This window comes from Stegodyphus dumicola, chromosome X1 (assembly GCF_044657685.1).
Source record: "Stegodyphus dumicola isolate Sdum_Otavi_A_Nest chromosome X1, ASM4465768v1".
Lineage (NCBI taxonomy): Eukaryota > Metazoa > Arthropoda > Arachnida > Araneae > Eresidae > Stegodyphus > Stegodyphus dumicola.
In genome coordinates, this window is record NC_140780.1 from 116,036,866 (window position 1) to 116,056,692 (window position 19,827).

The 19,827-nt window shown below is 32.9% G+C and overlaps 1 protein-coding gene across 1 annotated transcript in view; it reads left to right on the forward strand.

Annotated features, from left to right (window-relative positions):
- LOC118198369 (uncharacterized) overlaps positions 1-19,827 on the forward strand; it is a 424,861-nt gene that overhangs the window by 293,993 nt on the left and 111,041 nt on the right. The window contains exons 3-5 of the mRNA XM_085807093.1: positions 4,184-4,354; positions 7,139-7,243; positions 17,541-17,606. Coding sequence (XP_085663219.1) covers positions 4,184-4,354; positions 7,139-7,243; positions 17,541-17,606 — 342 coding nt within the window. The remainder of the gene's footprint in view (positions 1-4,183; positions 4,355-7,138; positions 7,244-17,540; positions 17,607-19,827) is intronic.

Below are 19,827 nucleotides of genomic sequence, written 5' to 3' on the forward strand. Positions count from 1 at the left end.
CTATAAATGAACAGAGTGCTGTTTCTGATATCACAGTTTAAATGTGGTTGAGAAGTTCGGCATGAAGGTTTCAATCTTAAAGTTGATTTCCGCTCTCGAAAACCTTCCTATGTAAATAAAAGACCTATGAAGAAGCTATCGCTATTAAAAAAAAACCTTTGTCTCTGATAACCCACCCTATACACTTCAGGAACTATGAAACAGACAAACTATTTCACAAAATGCAGTACGTGAGCTATTGAAGAAGATTTGGTATGTAAGCTGCTTCGATGTATGGGTATGTTAAGTGGCAAAAACCACTTATTGAGTACTATATTGTCACGGTACTACTTGCTGTGGGCCAAAAACAGCACTTACTTGTTAAAACGCGAAAGTGGTAAAACGCGAAACTAGTAACATTAAATCCTGAAAATGGAGTGAGTTAGTCGTCCCAAAAATAAAAATGAATAATCTATACAGACATTGCATTGTGAATTATTGAACAGCCCCTGTGGTTTGCAAGAGCGGAGTAGACAAAAGAATTTAAATAAAATTTCACTTCAATATGCTAATAAGGTTTAAATTTTATTATTATTAACTTATGGGTTACAGCAGACTAATTTATAAATACAATAAATTTACTCTCCCGAGAGGTAAACGAGAAATATTAAATATTTTTGGATATTCTAGTTTTCCAGACACAAATATTTTCATTACAATTATCATTAACAGGTTTTTACATAAGAAAACATTTCTATTAATTCAGAACATATATTTACCGGTACATCTATTTAATAATGATATTATTGCACCAAAATTACCCATGATATTGCACATATTTTCTCAGTAATACAATTGAACCGCGCTGCTGGGTGCACAAAAGGCAAGATAAAGTTTGCTATCTTTATTCTTCATAGATTATTCATACACTGCTAAATAAGAATTAATAATGACACAGTCAAGTTTTAAAGACTGCATACAGAATATATACATTATGATAAAAACACATTTTCTTCTTCTCAAATGCCTCATTAATTTACATCAATCCCCCCCCCTTTAATCATGGATTTGGAAAACGTTGGAAATTAGATTTAGCTCACTTCTTAATTTCAGAAATTTTGGTTTGGGCAATGGCTTAGTGAAAGTATCTGCAATTATGGAATTTGTATTGGAGTATGTTATCTCAATTATTTTATTCTCTTCCACTTCTCTTAAAAACCAAATATTCAACAATAATATGCTTTAACCTGGTATTCATTTTTCCCTGTTTTATAAGAGCTACTGTGGACTTATTGTCATCAAATATCTTAATGGGTAGTTTTTGAGGTAGTCCAAAATCTCCTTACAGATCTAATATCCGTTTCAGCTCCTGCGTAGCAGAAGCTGCAGAAATAAGCCTTTCAGTAGATGATAAGGAAATTCAATTTTTTTCTCTTTGTGGACCAAAATATTGAGCTTTTCCGTAAGAAAAATAAATTTCCATCGGCTGATCGTCTGTTGGTTAAATCAGATGCATATTCGCCATCCGTATAACAGGAAAATGTTGGTGAGTTATCAGTGTCATTTTTCAGGCAAATGTCCTTTGTAGAGTTCAGGTATTGAAACACTCTTATAGCTGCTTTCCAGTCCTTCTCATTAGGAGATTCATTTTTCCTGCTTAATAGATTCACTGCTAGGGGAATGTCCTGTCTGGTTACAGTGGCTATATATAATAAGGCTCCGATGGCTTGCTTGTGCTTAATATTGTCCAGTGGTGGACAGGCGTCCTCTTCCTTTAGATAAGAAGTATCCATTGGTGTGTGAATATCCGGACAAAATATCTTCTTCAATTTTTCTATTTTTGATTTTTGGCTCAATCGGAACTTGTTTTCATCTCTTTTGATGTTGATTCCTAAGTACATTCTGATTTCTCCTAAGTCTTTTGCTTCGAAGAATTCGTTGATTTTTTTTCGCTTTTGCATGCTATAAAGATATCGTCAATAATCATATCGTGTCAATATAGACAATAATCATTATCGTGTCATTTCCATTTTTCTTTAGAAACAAGCATTGGTCTGCCGTACTCTGCGAAAAGTTACTCTTCTTTAATATTTATTCGACTTTTTTATTCCATGCTGCAGCAGCTTGCTTTAATCCATAAAGAGCTTTTTTCAGTTTGCTAACCTTTTCTTCTTCTGGGTGAAATGTGCCTTCGGGCTCTTCCATGTATATTTCTTCTTCTAAATTTCTGTGTAGAAATGCTCTAGTGACGTCTACATGCCTCACTTGCTTTTACCATACATATGCTGTGACAGCAAGAAAAGTTCTGATATTTGTATGTAGAACTACTGGTGGAAAGTTATGATCGTAGTCAGTTCCAAATTTTTGACTATAACCTTTAACGACTAGTCGCGCCTTGTAACGAGACTGTTCCATCTTCGTTTTCTTTCAGATTGAAAATCCATCGACAGCCAATAGGTTTCTTTCCTACAGGAAGCTAAACTAATTCCCAAGTTTTATTTCGGGATAAGGAATTAATTTCCTCGTCAACTGCCAGTAACCACTTTTCCTGTTCTTCAAAATTCAAATTATCTAAGTCTTTAAAATTCTTTCATATAGTTTTTATAAAATTGTTTTAATCAAAAATCCAGAAAGCGCTAATTTTGCAGTTAAACACTAACGACATTTATTCAACTGTAACTAAAATAATATAAAGCGACATATACATTAATGTTGCATACAAGCACATACGAAAGCTTAATAAGAAAAAAGAATAAAAGGATCATGGGATATAAAAATTGGACGTGATTTGGCGTGGTTGACGCGCAAGCGCCTTTATATTTCTAGGGTTACCAGAAGTGAGTTGGAAAAATCATTTTCTTCTTCTCAAATACCTGATTAATTTACAAAAGTTCCATGGTGTACTTGTAACAATATCCGTATCCCTGAAGAAGATGAAAACCGGAAAAGGGAAGTTCTCTACACTTTTCTGTAGATATCATTGAGCAAAAGCGGTCATCTGTGTTAATCCATCAGACCGGGGCAGTAACTATGCGCGCTGCTTATGTTATGGATGCAGTCTTTTCGATTTCAATATCCTCAAGACGGTGGTTTGGGAAAGACCGAAATGAGTAGTTATTGCTCGTGTACAGCTCTTCGATTTCAACAGTCCTTGCCATTTGTCTAAGATTCATGGCACGTCTCTCGAAAGATCGATCACATAATCTTTGATGCAACCTTGCAAACATCTGGTGTAGCCCTCATAGGGCAGCGCTTCCGGTACAGGGGTACAATGTTTCGCCCGTTACAGTCAGAAACTTCTAATACTAGGTGTAATACTGCTAACTCCCGCATTTGTAGAACTTTCTATTTTACTACTTGTGCGAGGAGATTTGCGAATAAAAGTTTTCTTCGTCGACGTTTTACCGGTTCTTCAGCAACTCCCTTCATCGGGTTACAATGCATTTCCGATTCAGCATTACTATCTGATCTTCAATAACCTACATCCCCTAGACGTTTGTACTCTAGAATGAATTCTCCAGCATATTACTTATTCTGTTTGTTTTAGCAAATGTAATATATAGTTCAGTTACCAACTTATATGTGGCTATTTTTTGGTAAACTCATTACTTGCAAGCAAATAAACTGAGTATAATTTACTTTTATCCTGTCATAATCTTTTTGGACACTTCCAGTATTTATTTATCTTCAGAGTGCAGAGACTACGAACAACCTACGTAGTCTACACATAGTTTATTATTATACAAAGTTTATTAGTAGTACAGAGACTACGAATGTCCATAAATGTATTTTTACCAGATCACAATTTTGTGTCTCTTTCAGAACGTTTTCTTAATAATATTTTTCTGCATTTTAAAATTTATTAAGATACATTTTATAAACTAAAATAATCTTTCAAAAACCTATAAAACTTGCATTTTTCTTCTCAAATTTCATAACAGATACTTAAAAGATTTTAATTTTGCAGCTGACTTTCTCTCACTGATAATTTAAATCAAAATTTGCCTTTAAAATTATAAAAATAATATATTGTATAATTATTTCAAATAAAAAATTTGATCACTGATAAGTTTGCATTTAGAATACATTAGTATTTAAGAACTTTGAAAGAATGATTTACATGCTTGAGAAAAAGGTTTTCTGTTCTCACTTATACTTGTTTAATGCTTTGTATCATTCACAGAATTATTTTTTTTTCAAACAGATATCCTATGGAGCAGCATCACCTGCATTGAGTGATCGAAAAAATTTTCCTTTGTTCTTCAGAACAGTAGCACCTGATTCATCTCACAATGCTGCTATTCTGGCATTTATACGCTTTCATAAATGGTACACTGTAGCTGCTTTCCACGAGCAAGGAGATAAGCATGCACTGGTGAGTAAATTATGTATGATCTTATTAGTTTGAAATATGTACTCGTGCTCTGTATTGGAAAAATTATTATTTTTAAAATTTAGTTCTACTCATCACGTTATTATTCAAAATAATTTGAAAGTATTTCAAATATACTGGTTTTTAGCTGCAGCTAAAATTTATTAATTTCAGCTAGAATGATAAATTTGTAATTCATCAAGTTTTGAGATAAAACGAATGCTCGGAGAAGTATTACTGCTTCTTATGTATTTTAAAATTGTTAATATTATCAACTTCTAACATAAAAAATTAACGAAAACTATAACTGGCCACATTTATCTGACAAGTTACAAAATAAATGTCTATTCATTAGAAACAAATAGATCCTCATCACTTTATTATTTCTTTATCGAAATTGACTTCGAATGGGAATAGGAATACATACCTACTACTAAACCAGCATTTTGTTCTTCTTCTAAATTTCGATAAATTTTAAAAGTAAGGGAAGGAACTAAAAATATTTTAATAAAACGTTTACATTGGCATCGATTATTTTAATTTGTCAGAAAAAGATTCATAGTATATATTAAAATGCCTATAATATAAAAATGCAGAAACATGATGCATATATCATTTGAATATTCCTAAACTGTAATCGGCCCTCATTTCCGATGTTTAGTCTGAATTTTTTTCATTGCAGAAATTTCACTGTATACTTTTTCTTAGTGATATTTTTGGATATTCGTTATTATCTGCTCTGCATAAAACTTTGACGTCCCACATTTTGTGTTGCGAATACTTTTCAAAAATACTTTATTTAAACGACTTATTTTTAGAGAAAGATGGATTTAAATACATAAAATACTACAAAAGCATTTATGACAAATTTATTTCCCAAAAGCATTTATTTATTACCCTAGATATTTAAATAAAAAAACTATACATTTCTCAACGTAGTTATTGAAATGTTACTAATTTAAAGTTTGTTATGCTGTCTAACTGGGAAATATTTCTCTGATTTTTTGGCGATTTTATGAAACTCTTTTTTTTAAAACATAAACTAATGAGCATCCTTTGATTTGATTGTCACTTGAGTCTGAGAGAATCTTCGGTGAAATTTTTGAGGAATATAAAAAGTATAAGAGTATCCTCCTATGCCTGAAGTTTTAAGAGTCTGGTGTGTTTAACGAAGCACCTTTTTTCTTTCTTCCATATGAATCCCATATCAATAAATGAAAAATACGAAACCCGCATCTTAGAGGGCATGCTTCTTAGACGGCACGTTAAAAATGCTAAAAACATATCAATGAATATTTTTAGAAACTTATAAAGCTTGCTTTGGTGAATCTAGCAGTTCTTTACCTGCAGACAAGTACGCTCTAAAACCATTTACTGCTCTCTCCTAATATCTACGAGATGATTTTGAGGAAAGTAAGTTATGTGCTCTCATACTTCTTCTATTTGTTCCAGATCATTACCCGGCCACATTTAAAACTGATGAGCGTTCTTACCTACCTCTTTACATAATTGTACATGGTAGGAGCACGTTTTTGGCAAAACGAAGGGAGAAGTGTGAGGCATATCCCGCACATTTGTGTTCATATGGCTTTCATAAAAGGACGGTAAATGATATCATTGATGCCTTGCTTAGAGTACCCATCTGGCAATGATTATGTCTTCGATTAGAAATAAATTTTCAACAAAAGTCATTCGTGTTCTGCATTTAATAATTTTAAATACAGGTCTCCCATGGGCTGCAAAATGTATTTCCACTTCAATACTACAATTATGTTATTATTCTTTACTGTAGGAAAAGCAATAGTAATCACCCATAAATTTCAACATGTATTCATAATGACTGTCTCTGCTTTAATGCCTATTTAAGCTTACTCACTACGTTTAATCTAATGTATGCATCTAAATGCAGAATCTTAGATGCCCAGATTTCAGGTTTGCATATTAAGTTCGAACGATACTTGACAACGAATAAAGCATATTTGTTTGTATCAATATTTATCAAATTATAGCAAGCATTCTCTTGGAAAGTGATTACATATAACAGATACCCTCATGTGCCAGCTTTTTAGTTCTTCATGTACCAGACTGCGTATTTCGGAAATCAATAGCATTTGTTGTATGCCGACAGAGTAGCTTGTAAGGGTTCTGTGTAATATTCAATTTTCTCATTAATTCGCTAATCAAGGCTTTCTTCAGAATTGTTTTCTGTGTCTTTTCGAATGTTACGGCGTGATGATTAACGGATTTAGCTGATAATATATATCCGGTAAGAGTTGTCTGACACATAGCTCAAAGGATGGATATTGATTTCCTTCTAGGACGTAACTGATAAGAAATGTCTCCGTTAAGTATACAATTCAACACGGACACCTTGGATGCATTAACTTAATAATTAAGCAGCTTAATCTAACATTGAATGGGACTCGTTTATTGAATCTATGTGATATATTATAATGTTTCATTAATGTAGTAATTTTTTTCGAAAATTCTAGTAATTTTTGTTAAAGCGTCTGTAATACAGGGCAGCTCATTTCAAATTTATAATTATCCTAAATTCTTTAATAAACTTATTATAAGATTCTTGGAATAAAACATAGCCGCTAAATATTTTGCTTTCCATGTATAAGCGATATGTAATTCAAAAGGGAATTTTCTTTTTCTATCAAGCATATTAAAAATATAAATATATATTTGTTCTATAAATCCATTGTTAAATTAACATGAATTCTATTGTAAATTAGCTATTTCTAGTTATAGATAATGACTATTTCGACCTTTTCATTTCAGCCCATGACAAAGCTTGTCACCGATCTAGAACAAATAAATGTTACCGTAGCTTTAACCAAAGGAACAAACGACAGAGATTTCAAAGACCATTTACAAGAAATAAAGGTTAGTTTGAACAGGCAGTTTTTTACTGATGCATATGGAAAGTTTTGAGAAAACATTCATACGATTTAAAATTTAAAGCTGTATATTTACGCAACTTTCTCACAATTATTTACTTAAATTTATAATTTATCATTTTGATTAAGTAACAAAGCACAATTATTAATGATACTATGCTGTATATAAATGGGAAAATGTGAATCTATTCTTATACAAAGCATAAAAGGCTAACAAGTTCAAAGAGAGCCCTTTAATAATTTGGTAATATCTTCTTAAGTAAAAATTTTGTTTCAAGACTGTGGGCCTGAGTATACTACCTGATACAATGATTCTGAGCGGAACTCATTTAAATTTAGCATTCTGCTAATTTCTTTATTTCTTTATTTATTTTGTTGCAGACGTTTTGGTATTTTAAGTCAATCTATGAGACATTTTAATCTTAGTTTTACAAGAATGTCTTTTATTGACACTTCAAATTAATTGATAACTTAATGATCGGTCTCTTGCTAATGAGGTATAAATAGAGACGTTGAATGCAGACTGAAACACCTCAGAGATAGAAAAATTTATATGTAACCGATTATGGCAAAGACCATACCCACACACGAAGGCTATTTATCTTCAGAGACATTCCTTCATTCTGAAGGAAACTGTCTCACCTTTTACACAAGAAAAATTCCGTGCATCCTCCGCAATCTCTAGGAATCGAAATCGAGTCAAACTGCTGATTTGTATAATAAGCGAGAGGGAATCAAAATTCAACTAAGAGGCTCCTCGTGCAAAAAGAATCACCAAATTCTCAATTTTGAGTGATCGAAATATGTAAGGCCTGCATATTTAAAGAAAATGCTTCGAGCTTATTAAATTTATTCTTACAAGCATGAATTAGAAAAGAAGTTCTGTTACAATAACTTTTGAAATCCAGTTTTGCTTAATAGATTGAGTACATAATTGCATTTTTGTTTTAGTCTGCTTTTTTGTTCAAAGCTGTACTTGATTTTTCTCCTGATGGTCTCAAGTTATATTTTCTACAAACAAGACGATTCTTTTGATCTAGGCTTTGCATTCCTTTCTTCATACAGTAAGCACAGCTATCCAAATGATATACACTTACTTTGTGAAGAATGGGAATTTGACATAACGTATATATACTCTCGAGGATTAGCAGAACAATCATACTCCAGATTTTAAGTTTTAAACTTTTTTTTTCAATAAGGAGAAATAAAACTGCAGGAAACTGATTTTTACAAATGTTTCATGGTCAGTTTAAAGAATACTTTTGCCCTATGCATATTGAAAGTGCAAAGTGTAAGTATGTATATACATGCAAAGACTTTAAGAAAAGAGTAGAAATGCACTCTCCTGCAGGCGAAGAGACCCTTGACCTTGATTGCTACTCTACTTTAAATATCGAAGTACTCACCTTTGTTTCCCGTGAATGAGACATACAATGACTCAAAGATTATTGGAACATAAGAAATTTCGAAGCCTTCAAGGATAAAAATTCAACTATTGTTCTAAAACTAAGGGTTTTAATTTTTTTGTGTGTGTCTAAATACTATGTTAATTCTATTCTGATGATTAAAATTAAGTAATTATTATGTACAAATAAGTTGTTTTAATATTTTCTCTTGAAATATTAAATCAATTGACATAATTATAATTCGCTAAGTCCTGCATTAAAATGCCTCCAGACTTTTGAAATTCGGTTATATATGTCAATGAATATAAATTCAATATCTTTGGGAATGGTGGAAAGCAAATTAAGCGCCGAAAACCTAATAATTAATTTCAGGTGAAGATGTTTTGGCTAGTTTAGGTTATTTGAATATGGCAAAGAACACAAAATCTATTTGCCTAAGGACAGGAATGCCTTCGGTATGAGTTTCTAAGGAAAAGTGGCTCATATTACAGCTTCAAATGAATAATTTTTCTCCTTCAGTTACGAGGTATTTTTCCCGCCTTCATAGCATGCCTTCGTGTGGTAGTCGGCACGCTCAACGCGTAGCCGAGAAGTCCGTGGTTCGATTTCCAGCGAGGGCATTGCTCATTTTTCATCTCTCTTACTTCGAAATAACCTAATGTCTCTACAGTGGCGCCGGAACTAAAAGGCTGGTGGATGATGATTCTCCACACCCAAGATTTGGCGACTGGGTCCCCTAAAGCCGCAGTCGCCCTTTAAAAGGAGGAGTGTAGAAGGTATTTCTCCCGCCTTCTTAGCGGGCCTTCGTTGTGTAGTGGTCTGCACGCTGGGCGCTTATTCCAGAGGTCCGTGTTTCGATTCCCGCCGAAGGCGTTGCTCACTTTTCACCTTGCCTGCTTCCAAAAAAATACCTAATGTCTCTACACAGTAAAATGTGGGGAATAAGTCAGATAGTCTAGAGCTGTCAGAGTGCTTATGGTTTTGGAAATCTATATTTTATAAATAAAGAAAACGGATAAATTTATGTATTTAAATACTTAAAAACAAAACTTGACCCAGAATACTCCAATATGGGCATTCTTCGCGTGACAAATATGCGAAGAACAATTATCCCAAATATAATGTTCATATTCTCAAAATGTGCGTTTTGTATACTGTCCACATGCAATCAAATCGCTTATGCAAAATCTCTTCCCCAATCCCGTTGAACATATTTGGGATCATTTGCGAGGCAAATTTAATAAATTTAGAATTTCAACTAAAAATGAACTCAAAGAAAGCTTTACAACGAAAGGGTAGAAAATGGAAGCCAATCTCCTGAAATCCATTTCTTAGATCACTCATCAAGTCATAAAAAGGAAACTAAGCCCATCAAATTAATAAAATACTTTGTTTTTGTTTTTAACCCACCAGAGATCACGCACGTAAATTTCCGCATTAAATCACGGCTTTCCTGTTCGTTACATTCAAAATTTTTCAGCCTGCTCCTGATGAATTCGATTTCGAGATGTATTCGAGATGTATTCTTGACGAAAAGTATTTAAGACATAAAGTGAGAGTTATAATCAGAAAACTAACGCTTATATATAACAAATTGGGAAACTTTGAAATTTCAGAACAATACCCCTAGCGCTTGGCGGGAAAAAAGTACATTTGTGTGCCTAATATTCTTTTTTTACCCTTGTTTTCTAATTTTTAAGCATGAAGCGTATAATTTAATGTTTATTCAACATTATTTTAATTATTTCTCAGTTTTATTTAAATTTATCGCGTTGCTTGAAACAAAGGCATTTTATTTAAATTAAATATTTATTCTTTCAAAAAAGTTTGAAAACGTATTGTGCCTCAATACGTTTTTATCTCACTGTGTATTTTCAGCTGCGGAAGTCAAATATCAAAATTCATTTAACATGAGACCAGAGTTATGAATGCTGTATTATATTATTGCAGATAAAATCTTTTAAAACTGCTCTTCTGTAGATATGAAATTTAGATTTCTGCAATCTTTAATGTTCTATTTAGTTAAAATATTATGCATAAATAAGCAGATAATTAGGCTTTTAAAAAGCAACATTAGTTTTACTAATGTTTGCTTATTTTAAATTTTAATGTACGTAGGAATGATAAAATGACTGAACACAATATCACTCCTAAGTGAATTATCATAACAATATTTCATTTTCTTTTTATTATTTCATGTTATTTTTCTTCTTGGCATTACCTGGAATAGAAAATACTTTCTGATTACAACGCTGAATTCATAAGTAATTAAGTCTAAAATTTACCTTGATTTATGGGAAATTAACTGCTGTACTGTTGTTTTGCAGCGACTTTTCTTTACCTGTTTCTGTCTCTACAAATCGCCGGCACAGAAGGTACCACTTCACAATTTATTTTTAGGCTTTTGAAGTATTGTAGTCCATGTATAAGAACTTTATGTGCATATAAGGAAATATTTATTTACTTTATGAGCGTTTATATACTGTACGTGCATCTTCGTCTATCACCCAGCACTTTGAAATATTGCTGCATGAATTTTAAGAATATTTTAGCTATTTATATATTAACTAACATTTGGGATTTAAAATGTCAACAACATATTGTTTCTCTGAATAATTTTTACTTCACATATTCAGCCTGTATTCGGATTTTTTTCTGCTTTACATTTTTAGCAATGTGCCATTGTAGCATATTTCAGATAGCATCGAGCCGAATGCAAAGAATTTTAATGTCTTATATTCGATTATAATATTATTTTTGTAACTCAAAAAGATTTAACGGGTAAATTTTGCCCAGGTTTATGCTAAAACCCTAGAGTTTATGGGCGGCGAACAATTCACTTCTTATGTATTTAACACATGAGCTTTTTCTCCTTACAATTATTGATAAGATTTTTCTAACTTCGAGCTTTAATACTGAGAACAGATCAATTTTGTAAAAGCGTGGGTGTTATCCTCTTGTAATATTATTTGATATAAAAAAAGTCTAGAATCTCTCATAGAAATACTATCTAATTCCTGACCATAATCATCAGGAAACTTTAAGAGATGATCAAGTATGTGAACAAAACAATATGTGAAAATTATGTCATTTTGTAGTCGCCTGCAACCCCAGAACAAATCGTGTAAAGTGGCCCGCTCGGCAGCAGTATTTTCAGCCATACATTGGTAAACGCACTTTCTCTGTAAGCTCTGTAATCCTTTTGTCAACGAGTCTACTATACACTTTCTGGATCAAATTGGGTTTACTTGAATAATGGGAAAGCACACAAGGTCTATGTATCTAAGTACATCTTCTGCAATTTGGTATTCATAATGATTGTAAATTCTTGCCAACTCGTGTTACTTTTTCCCAAGAAGCTGTACAATTTGCCACACTTTGTTTGGCATTGTTTTGTATTTTTGGGGTATAGATGCTAAGGATTTCTGTTCCTATGTACAGGCTATCACAGCATTCGAGCAGTAGTCATTAAAGTACGGCAAGCATTCCAGCTTCTAAGAATGCGCCTCATCACACCGAACATCGTAACTCATAAATACATCATGTGTGTAGTCCATGGCTATAAATACTTAGGGTAGTATGCGCATCACATTATACTAATTGTTCTGAGGACTGCTGACGTAATTAAAACATGGCACATTTTACACCTCTGGGTTTTCTTTACATGTTTAACAATTCCTGAAAGTTTCCTGACGGCTGTTATCAGGAATTACGATAACTTTATCTCTTAGATTATTCTTATGAACTAATTACTCATAACATAAAAATGTACCCAAAATGATTTGGATTCGTTATGTTTAATGAATCGGATATAGTTTAGATAATATGTGTAAAGTACTCCCTATTAGTTCATAACTTTCAGAAATATTTATTTATTTACAAAAGTCTGGCTTTTGGCACATTAGCAGCCTTGTTTCCTATTATTTTCGGATAACAGGACTAAATCTACTAATTGTAGAGCTCGTGCCTAAATGTTATTTATCTATGAGATGTCCACAACCACAAAAAGAGCACATGGAGAATGCGTGAGTCAAATGTTAAAGAGAAGATCATTAAGGCAATTATGTCCATATCATTAAGGCAAAAGACAGAATGAGGTCGTAGATGTAGCAAGAAGAGAATCTGAAATTTTATATCCCTTGTGCAGAAAATATCGTTGAGCCTTTCCCATAGCTTTTACTCACACGTTTGTGTTATGAATCATAAAATTTCGCAAGCTTTTCTTTTTTAGTCCAAAGGGGCTTTGTCCCTGAAGGACTATTGTTTTCATTTTGCGTTGAATCACTAGAAATGTCCGTTTCACTTTTCAAACTGTTGCCACCAAACGTTAGAATCCTGCATTATATTTGAAGAAATTAAATAATGAAAAATCTTCATAAATGTATGTATATTTCTCGCATTGTGATAAAACAACGGTACATAAAGTTATCGAATTTTGAATGACGTAATCCTCCTACGAATATGGGCATGTGGAAGACCAAATTTGAAATTTGGAATTTGGGTTTATTATAAATTTCATATTTTGTAAAACGTTAGCGAATTTTTGAGTAACAAACTCAACGATTTAAAAGCGAGCAATGGCAACACTTTACGGGGGAAAAACTCTTTTTGTTCTCTAGCGCGCGGAACTGTGTATCGGAAATTCTAAAGATATGCTCATTTTAAAATTATTTTGCGACATTGCTATTGAACTGAATTTTATGGTTTAAGTGCAAAGAACATGATATTTAATAAATAAAGGTAGCACACAAAACGTAAAAAAACGCCTTTTTGGACGACATTTAAAATCTGAAAACTTTCAGATTTTTTTTTAAACAAGAAATAAGCTAACTCATTCCCGTATACTCTAAAATCAGCCGACATCCACTGCAGTGCTCGGTAAGAGTATTCAGAAGGAGTGTTGCTCATAAGTACGTTTCCAGAAGAAAATTCTGAAAAATGTACCCGTGAAATATCTCGTTGGGCCAGCTTTTACTGCAGGCCGACTGTGAGTCAAGTAGGTACGGTAGTGGGTGGAAGCAATATTTGTAACATCCCCGTCAAAATTCTGGTATTCTGTTCTCTTTTCCCTGCCCCTGATGACATAAACCTCAAGAAAAGACCTACAGTCCGAGAAGATGACAACTTTAGAGCATGAAGTCCTACAACAGCAACGCAATCATAGTGTCATTTGAATTTATCCCAATTCACCATCAAAACTAGTGGGTTTTTATTTCCATTTATAAGTTATTATATTTATTTTTTGCAAATTGATTTGTAACTGTTAAAAGGTTTCCTGTGTACACTAGCTTTCGCTTGAGTATATATGGGAAACCACAGACATCAGGAAAGCAGCTTTCGGTGATTTTCAGTGCAAATGAATGAGCTGAAAAGCCGCAAAATTCTTACTTGTTAACATTTATGAGATTTATTATTTACTTGTTAAGTCAATATTTATTTGGATGTCGCTTGCATCTAGGCGACACCATGGTCCGATTAAAATGTGATACTCTCCAGTAGCTTTAAGATCTTCCACAATAAGGTAGCTGTCTTGTTTGAATCCTATCAGTCGTTAAGTTTCTGGGATTTTTCAAGTTATACTTTCTTCAATAGTCGCTATGAGGGAATCTCCCAAGCTTCTTTAGCAAAATCATAGCCTCTTTTTCGAATACCGTGTTGAAATGAGCATAGGTTAGTCAACAACTGCATGACAAAAATAAGAAGAGTCTCAATTGTTCCAGTAATCGAGTGAAGAGCTTGGTTTCGTTCAGTGTTAAAGCTATTGATAGTTTTCCCTAAAGTCTTTAAGAATTTCATTACACTAATTTAGGAGGGACTTAGCATACATCTTATAAATAACAATAAAAGTATGGCTATTACTGCCCATTTACAAAATTGGCGATCTCTGTGCCATCTTCTTCCTAATAACAACCTCATCCTCTTTCCATTATAAACGAAAGTTCAGATCACAAACCAAGTAAGTGGATTTTTTACTGGAAGAGATGTTGCAATCCAGGTATGTTAGACAAGAGATAAAAACCTCCTCTATTTGAAATAAAAAGCTGACAGCATGTCATGTCTAGATTTAAAATCATATTATTTGACCAACAAAAGTTACACAAAGCTTTTAAAGTGTTATTTTACTTAATATTCAAATTCTGTTCACGGTTTTTCAGTGCATTGCACCAGGTCACCAACTAGCTAGCAGAAAAATCTCTTTTAATAGAAGTCACTGACAAGCAGATCTGAAAGCTCGTTAATATAATTATTGAGCAACACTAGGCTAATAGCTAAACCTGAAGTAGAAAAATCTCAGTTTTTTTTTTAAGACTTGATTTTCATTTTCCATATAAGATCATATAAAATCTTTGAGTAATAACGTTGTTGATCCACCCGAAGTTGTTCTCAATTATGACAATAGCCTTCGATCTGCGGATATAAGATTTAAGTACCAGACTCTGTCGCAAGATAACGTAAGGTGTACAAATGCATCCAAGGAAGAGTATTGCTTTTCCAGAATGTCCTTGATGTATTGACTAAGGAAAACAGTCTGCTAGGCTTTTTAAGTGCTTTCAAAAGTCAGCTTGAGAAGACGACAGAAGTTTGTTACGTTTCAAATACTTAGTCTGGACTTCACCACATGTTTTGTAGTTTTCTCTGCGACATTGGTCAGTAATATAGGTCTGGAAATATTAAAGAACATGCATTTGCTCTTTTTTTTAAATTGTAACAATTCTAGCTTTAGTGCAAATTGAGGAACTCTCTTTCTCACGAACTTCGATTGTAAAGATCAAGCAGAGCTCATCGAGAAAAATATAACCCAATATGTTATTAATTCGGAGGGTGTATTATCAAGGCCTGAGCCATTTGTCTTTTTAAATGTCATTATAGCTTCTTTCAGCTCTGCCATTTCAAATTTAGAATTGATGACTGGATGCCCGAGGTCATTCTTAGCAATATAAGATTTTAATTTTCCTCAAAGTTTATTTGTCCCTTCCTGAAATGTTAAAAATTAGCAACTATTCTGTAAAATTCTCTGCAATACCCCTACCATCTGAAATCTCCTTATTAGAGAAATAGATAGGTTTATTGGTGGCTTCGTTGCATTATATTATTCCTATTAACGAAATCAACTACCTTTCTTCCCCTCATACCCATAGTTAATCTTAGAAATAAAATCATCGAAACATCCGCGCTTTTCTACACCAGTTTTTTTTTTTTTTTTTTTTTTTTTTTTTTTTTCTGAGTTAAGCACTTTAACTTCCCCAATCAAGAACGTGCTCTGCACCCTTTGCTGCTTCTGCCAATTTGCAAACAGCAGTATTCTTTCTCGTTAGGATATCTGAATCGTAAGTTCAAAGGCTTTTATATCTTTTAATGTTTCCTCTGCGGATTGATGTCTTTTGTGGCTTGAGTAATATAAGAACAAATTTAACAAAGGCAATATCTAGATGGTTTGAATGTCTGTAGTTAGAACTCATTTTCAAATTCATTTCATTTCTTTTTGTTTTCTTTATAGCATTTCATGTTCTTTAGCTAAACAAGTGTCAGTTACTATAATGTAATGGCCTGAGGCAAGATAGGGATAACCAGGGATATTTGTCATGGATATAAAACTGAAAGTATTTTCGGACACAATAACAAGATTTGAATTGGTAAAAGAATCATTATAGGACAAATAATTAGGTTGTAAGGGAGCTCAAAATGAGGTCTAAATTGCTCGCATTTAGTAGATATTTAAACCCTGTGCATGCGGGCTTGATCTTATTATAGATTCATTTAATGTGATGAGCACTGAAGTTCCCAATAAGAAAAAACTTCTTGGGAAAGGTGACAAATCGAAATTCATAGGTCGATTTCCTGGAAAGCTAAACGTACGCGTAAATAGTAAATCTATGGCTTAATTTATTTACAGTTACTTTCATCATCTCTGCACTAGAACTATTTTCACTAATAACATAATCACTAGTAACAGAAAAGTTATTAGTTAGATTCTCTTTCACACCAACAAGGCTTCTAGTAGCAACTTCATTGATTTGGACCGTAGGTATAACTAATGACAAGGGAAAGAAAATCTGTCAATGTAGTCCTGGGTTACTTTTGCTACTAAGGATCATTATATCACACAACAGAGCAGTATTCAAAATTTGCAATTTGGTAGGCTGACAAAGGCCATAGACATTCCATTGCAAGATTAAAAAAAAAAAAAAAAAAACGCACGTGTTTTGCGTACGCTAACATCGCCTGTGACGTTTAGTTCCTGACGTTTGCATATGCATGACCTTTATACTGAATTTTGTGTTCATTGTACTGATCGCAAGAACCCCTTTTCTGAAATTTCATGGCTATCTGATTAAAATTTACATTATTGATTAAGTTTTTGAATACCAGTGTATAATGAATCATCGCATATTTTGCGCGTTTATAAACTTCCACAAGAAATCGCTATATCGAATGCTATTAACTGGGGTGGCCTTAAATTGGATCTTGATAATCTTCACGTATGTAGAAAGCTAGATGATTCTCAAACCACAAACGAAAATTACTGGAAAAATATCTTAAACCCTATCTTTACCGTTCGGCTACTGGTGGGTACGAAAGTCGCTGAACTTTGTAGTTTCTATCTGGGTTCGATTCCAAGCGAATGGGTTTGCTGCATGAACATTTTTGTTATTTTCTCTATAGGTAACATATATACGAGACAGTTTCCCTTAAAAAGGTCCCTTACGAAGGCATCCTTTCCGTTAGTAGATAGCCTTCACGTGCTTTGCCATAGTTAAATAAACTCAACCGTGCCTTTCTTATTTTCCTACAAAATATTCTTGTGTTCCTGCCCCAACTATTGTTATACAAATGTATGTATAACGTTAAAAAAAACTAATTTTTTCTCTCTTTCAGCATCAAGATTGCCGGATTATTATCTGTAGCTTTTCATCTGCTCTTTTTCGAAAAGTGTTTTGCCAGGTAATGCACCTTTTTTTCCTTTCCTAATCTCAGAACATAGTTAATCAATACTTAAATATTTGAAGTTTGCTCTCAAAGACAAATTACAAAACTGCTTCTTAGTGATACAACAATTAGAAATCATTATACAAGGAACAACAGACTGGACGTTTCCCAAGTGGAATAACAATTCCTGCACTGTAAGGGAAGTTTTAAATAAACTAATACAGCGCATTAAAACATAATGTAAAAACGTTTCATCAAACTTATTCAACCATGAAAAAGTCCCGCGAATATTTTTCGACTGAGGCTGCCGTAAATCAAAGGAGTAAATTAACTTTAAATTTGCGTGATTCGATTTTACGATCAATATCAGGGTGTGGAATTATTTCTTGAATTTTTTTATTGTTGATTTTTTCGATCCCATAAAAATTTATTTTCAAATCGACATTTAAACTTTCAGTGGGTATTTTATTAGAATTCTGTATAGAAAAAAGAAGAAAAAAAGTCAAGTAATGTCTTCATTATCTTTATTGCTCTCAGCTGCAATTTTTCTTTTATTATCTGGACTTACGAAAATTTTTAATTTGGCACATTTTCCTTTAGGACTTTAGGACCAAGTACTGCTCAAGCTGACCAAGAGAAAAGTTTCAAGTGCAGTTTGCTTACTGTTCAAATCGAGCTTGTTAATTGGACATACTCTAAACTCTCTTTTTTCATCTATTATTTATACATACTAATAAAAATTCTAACAAATTTAGGATATAGATTATTACGATATTTTTTAAATAGAAGAGATACGAGAAACATGGCAAAGTAAAACATAAAATTAGCAAAGCAACAACCTTGTGTTTCGCGTATATTTTAGTCAAGACTTTCGATTTCGAGGGAAAACAGGTATAGGTTCCTTTCCATCAGGAGCAAAGACATCTACTTAAAAATATTATGAGTAATTAAGCGGCGAACTGAATCCTCTGCGTTTTAAAAATTTTAGAGAATTTTAAAATTTTTTCATTAGAGACGATGGATTTGTATTAAGGAATTGAAAGTTTAGATATCTTTAAAAGGTTGAAGTTATATTTTAATGCTGAAATCTGATTCTCCGAAAGATTATCGTTAGAGATATTAACAATGGAATCCGTATTTTCATTAGGAAGATTATCAAGATGGGTGGCACTAGTCGACAGAGGTATGAGCTTTTGATATTTAGAAACAAGGACTTTTTTATGGCATTGACAAGCAGGATTGTTTCTAGACCAAGATTTGTGGTCAAATGAGGAAATCTTTTACGGATGTTTCATATAATGTTACGGAAGAAGAGACACTTTGAATTTATGCATAGTTTTCGAAACAGAACATTTCAGACTACAATTGAGTTGTATAAATTTGGGAATGATGTCCTTATGTTTACATTTAAGCAAAAAATAGAGAGGGTTGAAGATTTTCATACGCTTAAGGCGTAACATACAGAATCAGTTCCCGTCCGCTGACATATTCTGAAAGTGGGACAAGCATGAAAATGTGGTGAACACAAAAATAAGATTTTAGAATCTTGATTAAAATCTACCCCATACACAAGGTTGTCACTTTGCTGATTTTTTATTTAAAAGTATCTCAGATTTTATTTGCAGATCCCCCTTATAAGTATTATTTCTATAAATAAGACACAGAATATGATGGCCCATTTCAATAAGGGAAGGTATTTTTTCCTGGAAGAATTTCGAAGGAAAATTTACTCGTATTTACGTTTTACGTGGAGATGTTTCGAATTCCACTCAATAAATTAGATTAGAGAAAGAATTAATTTTTTAAATCACGGAAGTGACGCCACAAGTGACATGACTGGAAATGGCCACCAATCGTGATGAATGGTGTTGAGTTGCTCGGAAGTAGAAGGGAGGTAGAAGTGTTTGAAAAGTGGAAGTGCGTAGATGTTTTTTGCGAATTCCTTTTCTGGCAACAATTTTTGTAATTTTTTAGTTTTTTATTTCTTTGTAACAACGACGACAACCCACCATATTCAGCTTTGTACCTTGGGAACGATGATATCCTTTTCACAGCATAAAATTTTTCTTTTATTATTTTAATTAACCATCTAATTATACTGAATGTGGGATTACATTTTTAATAACAAGGGTTGAAACATGATTATAACGAATTTTTTGTAATTATAAGTGTTTTAACCAGGACTCGCACTTTAGATTTAATATTTCACTGGCCGACAATGTAACCATAGTGTTTG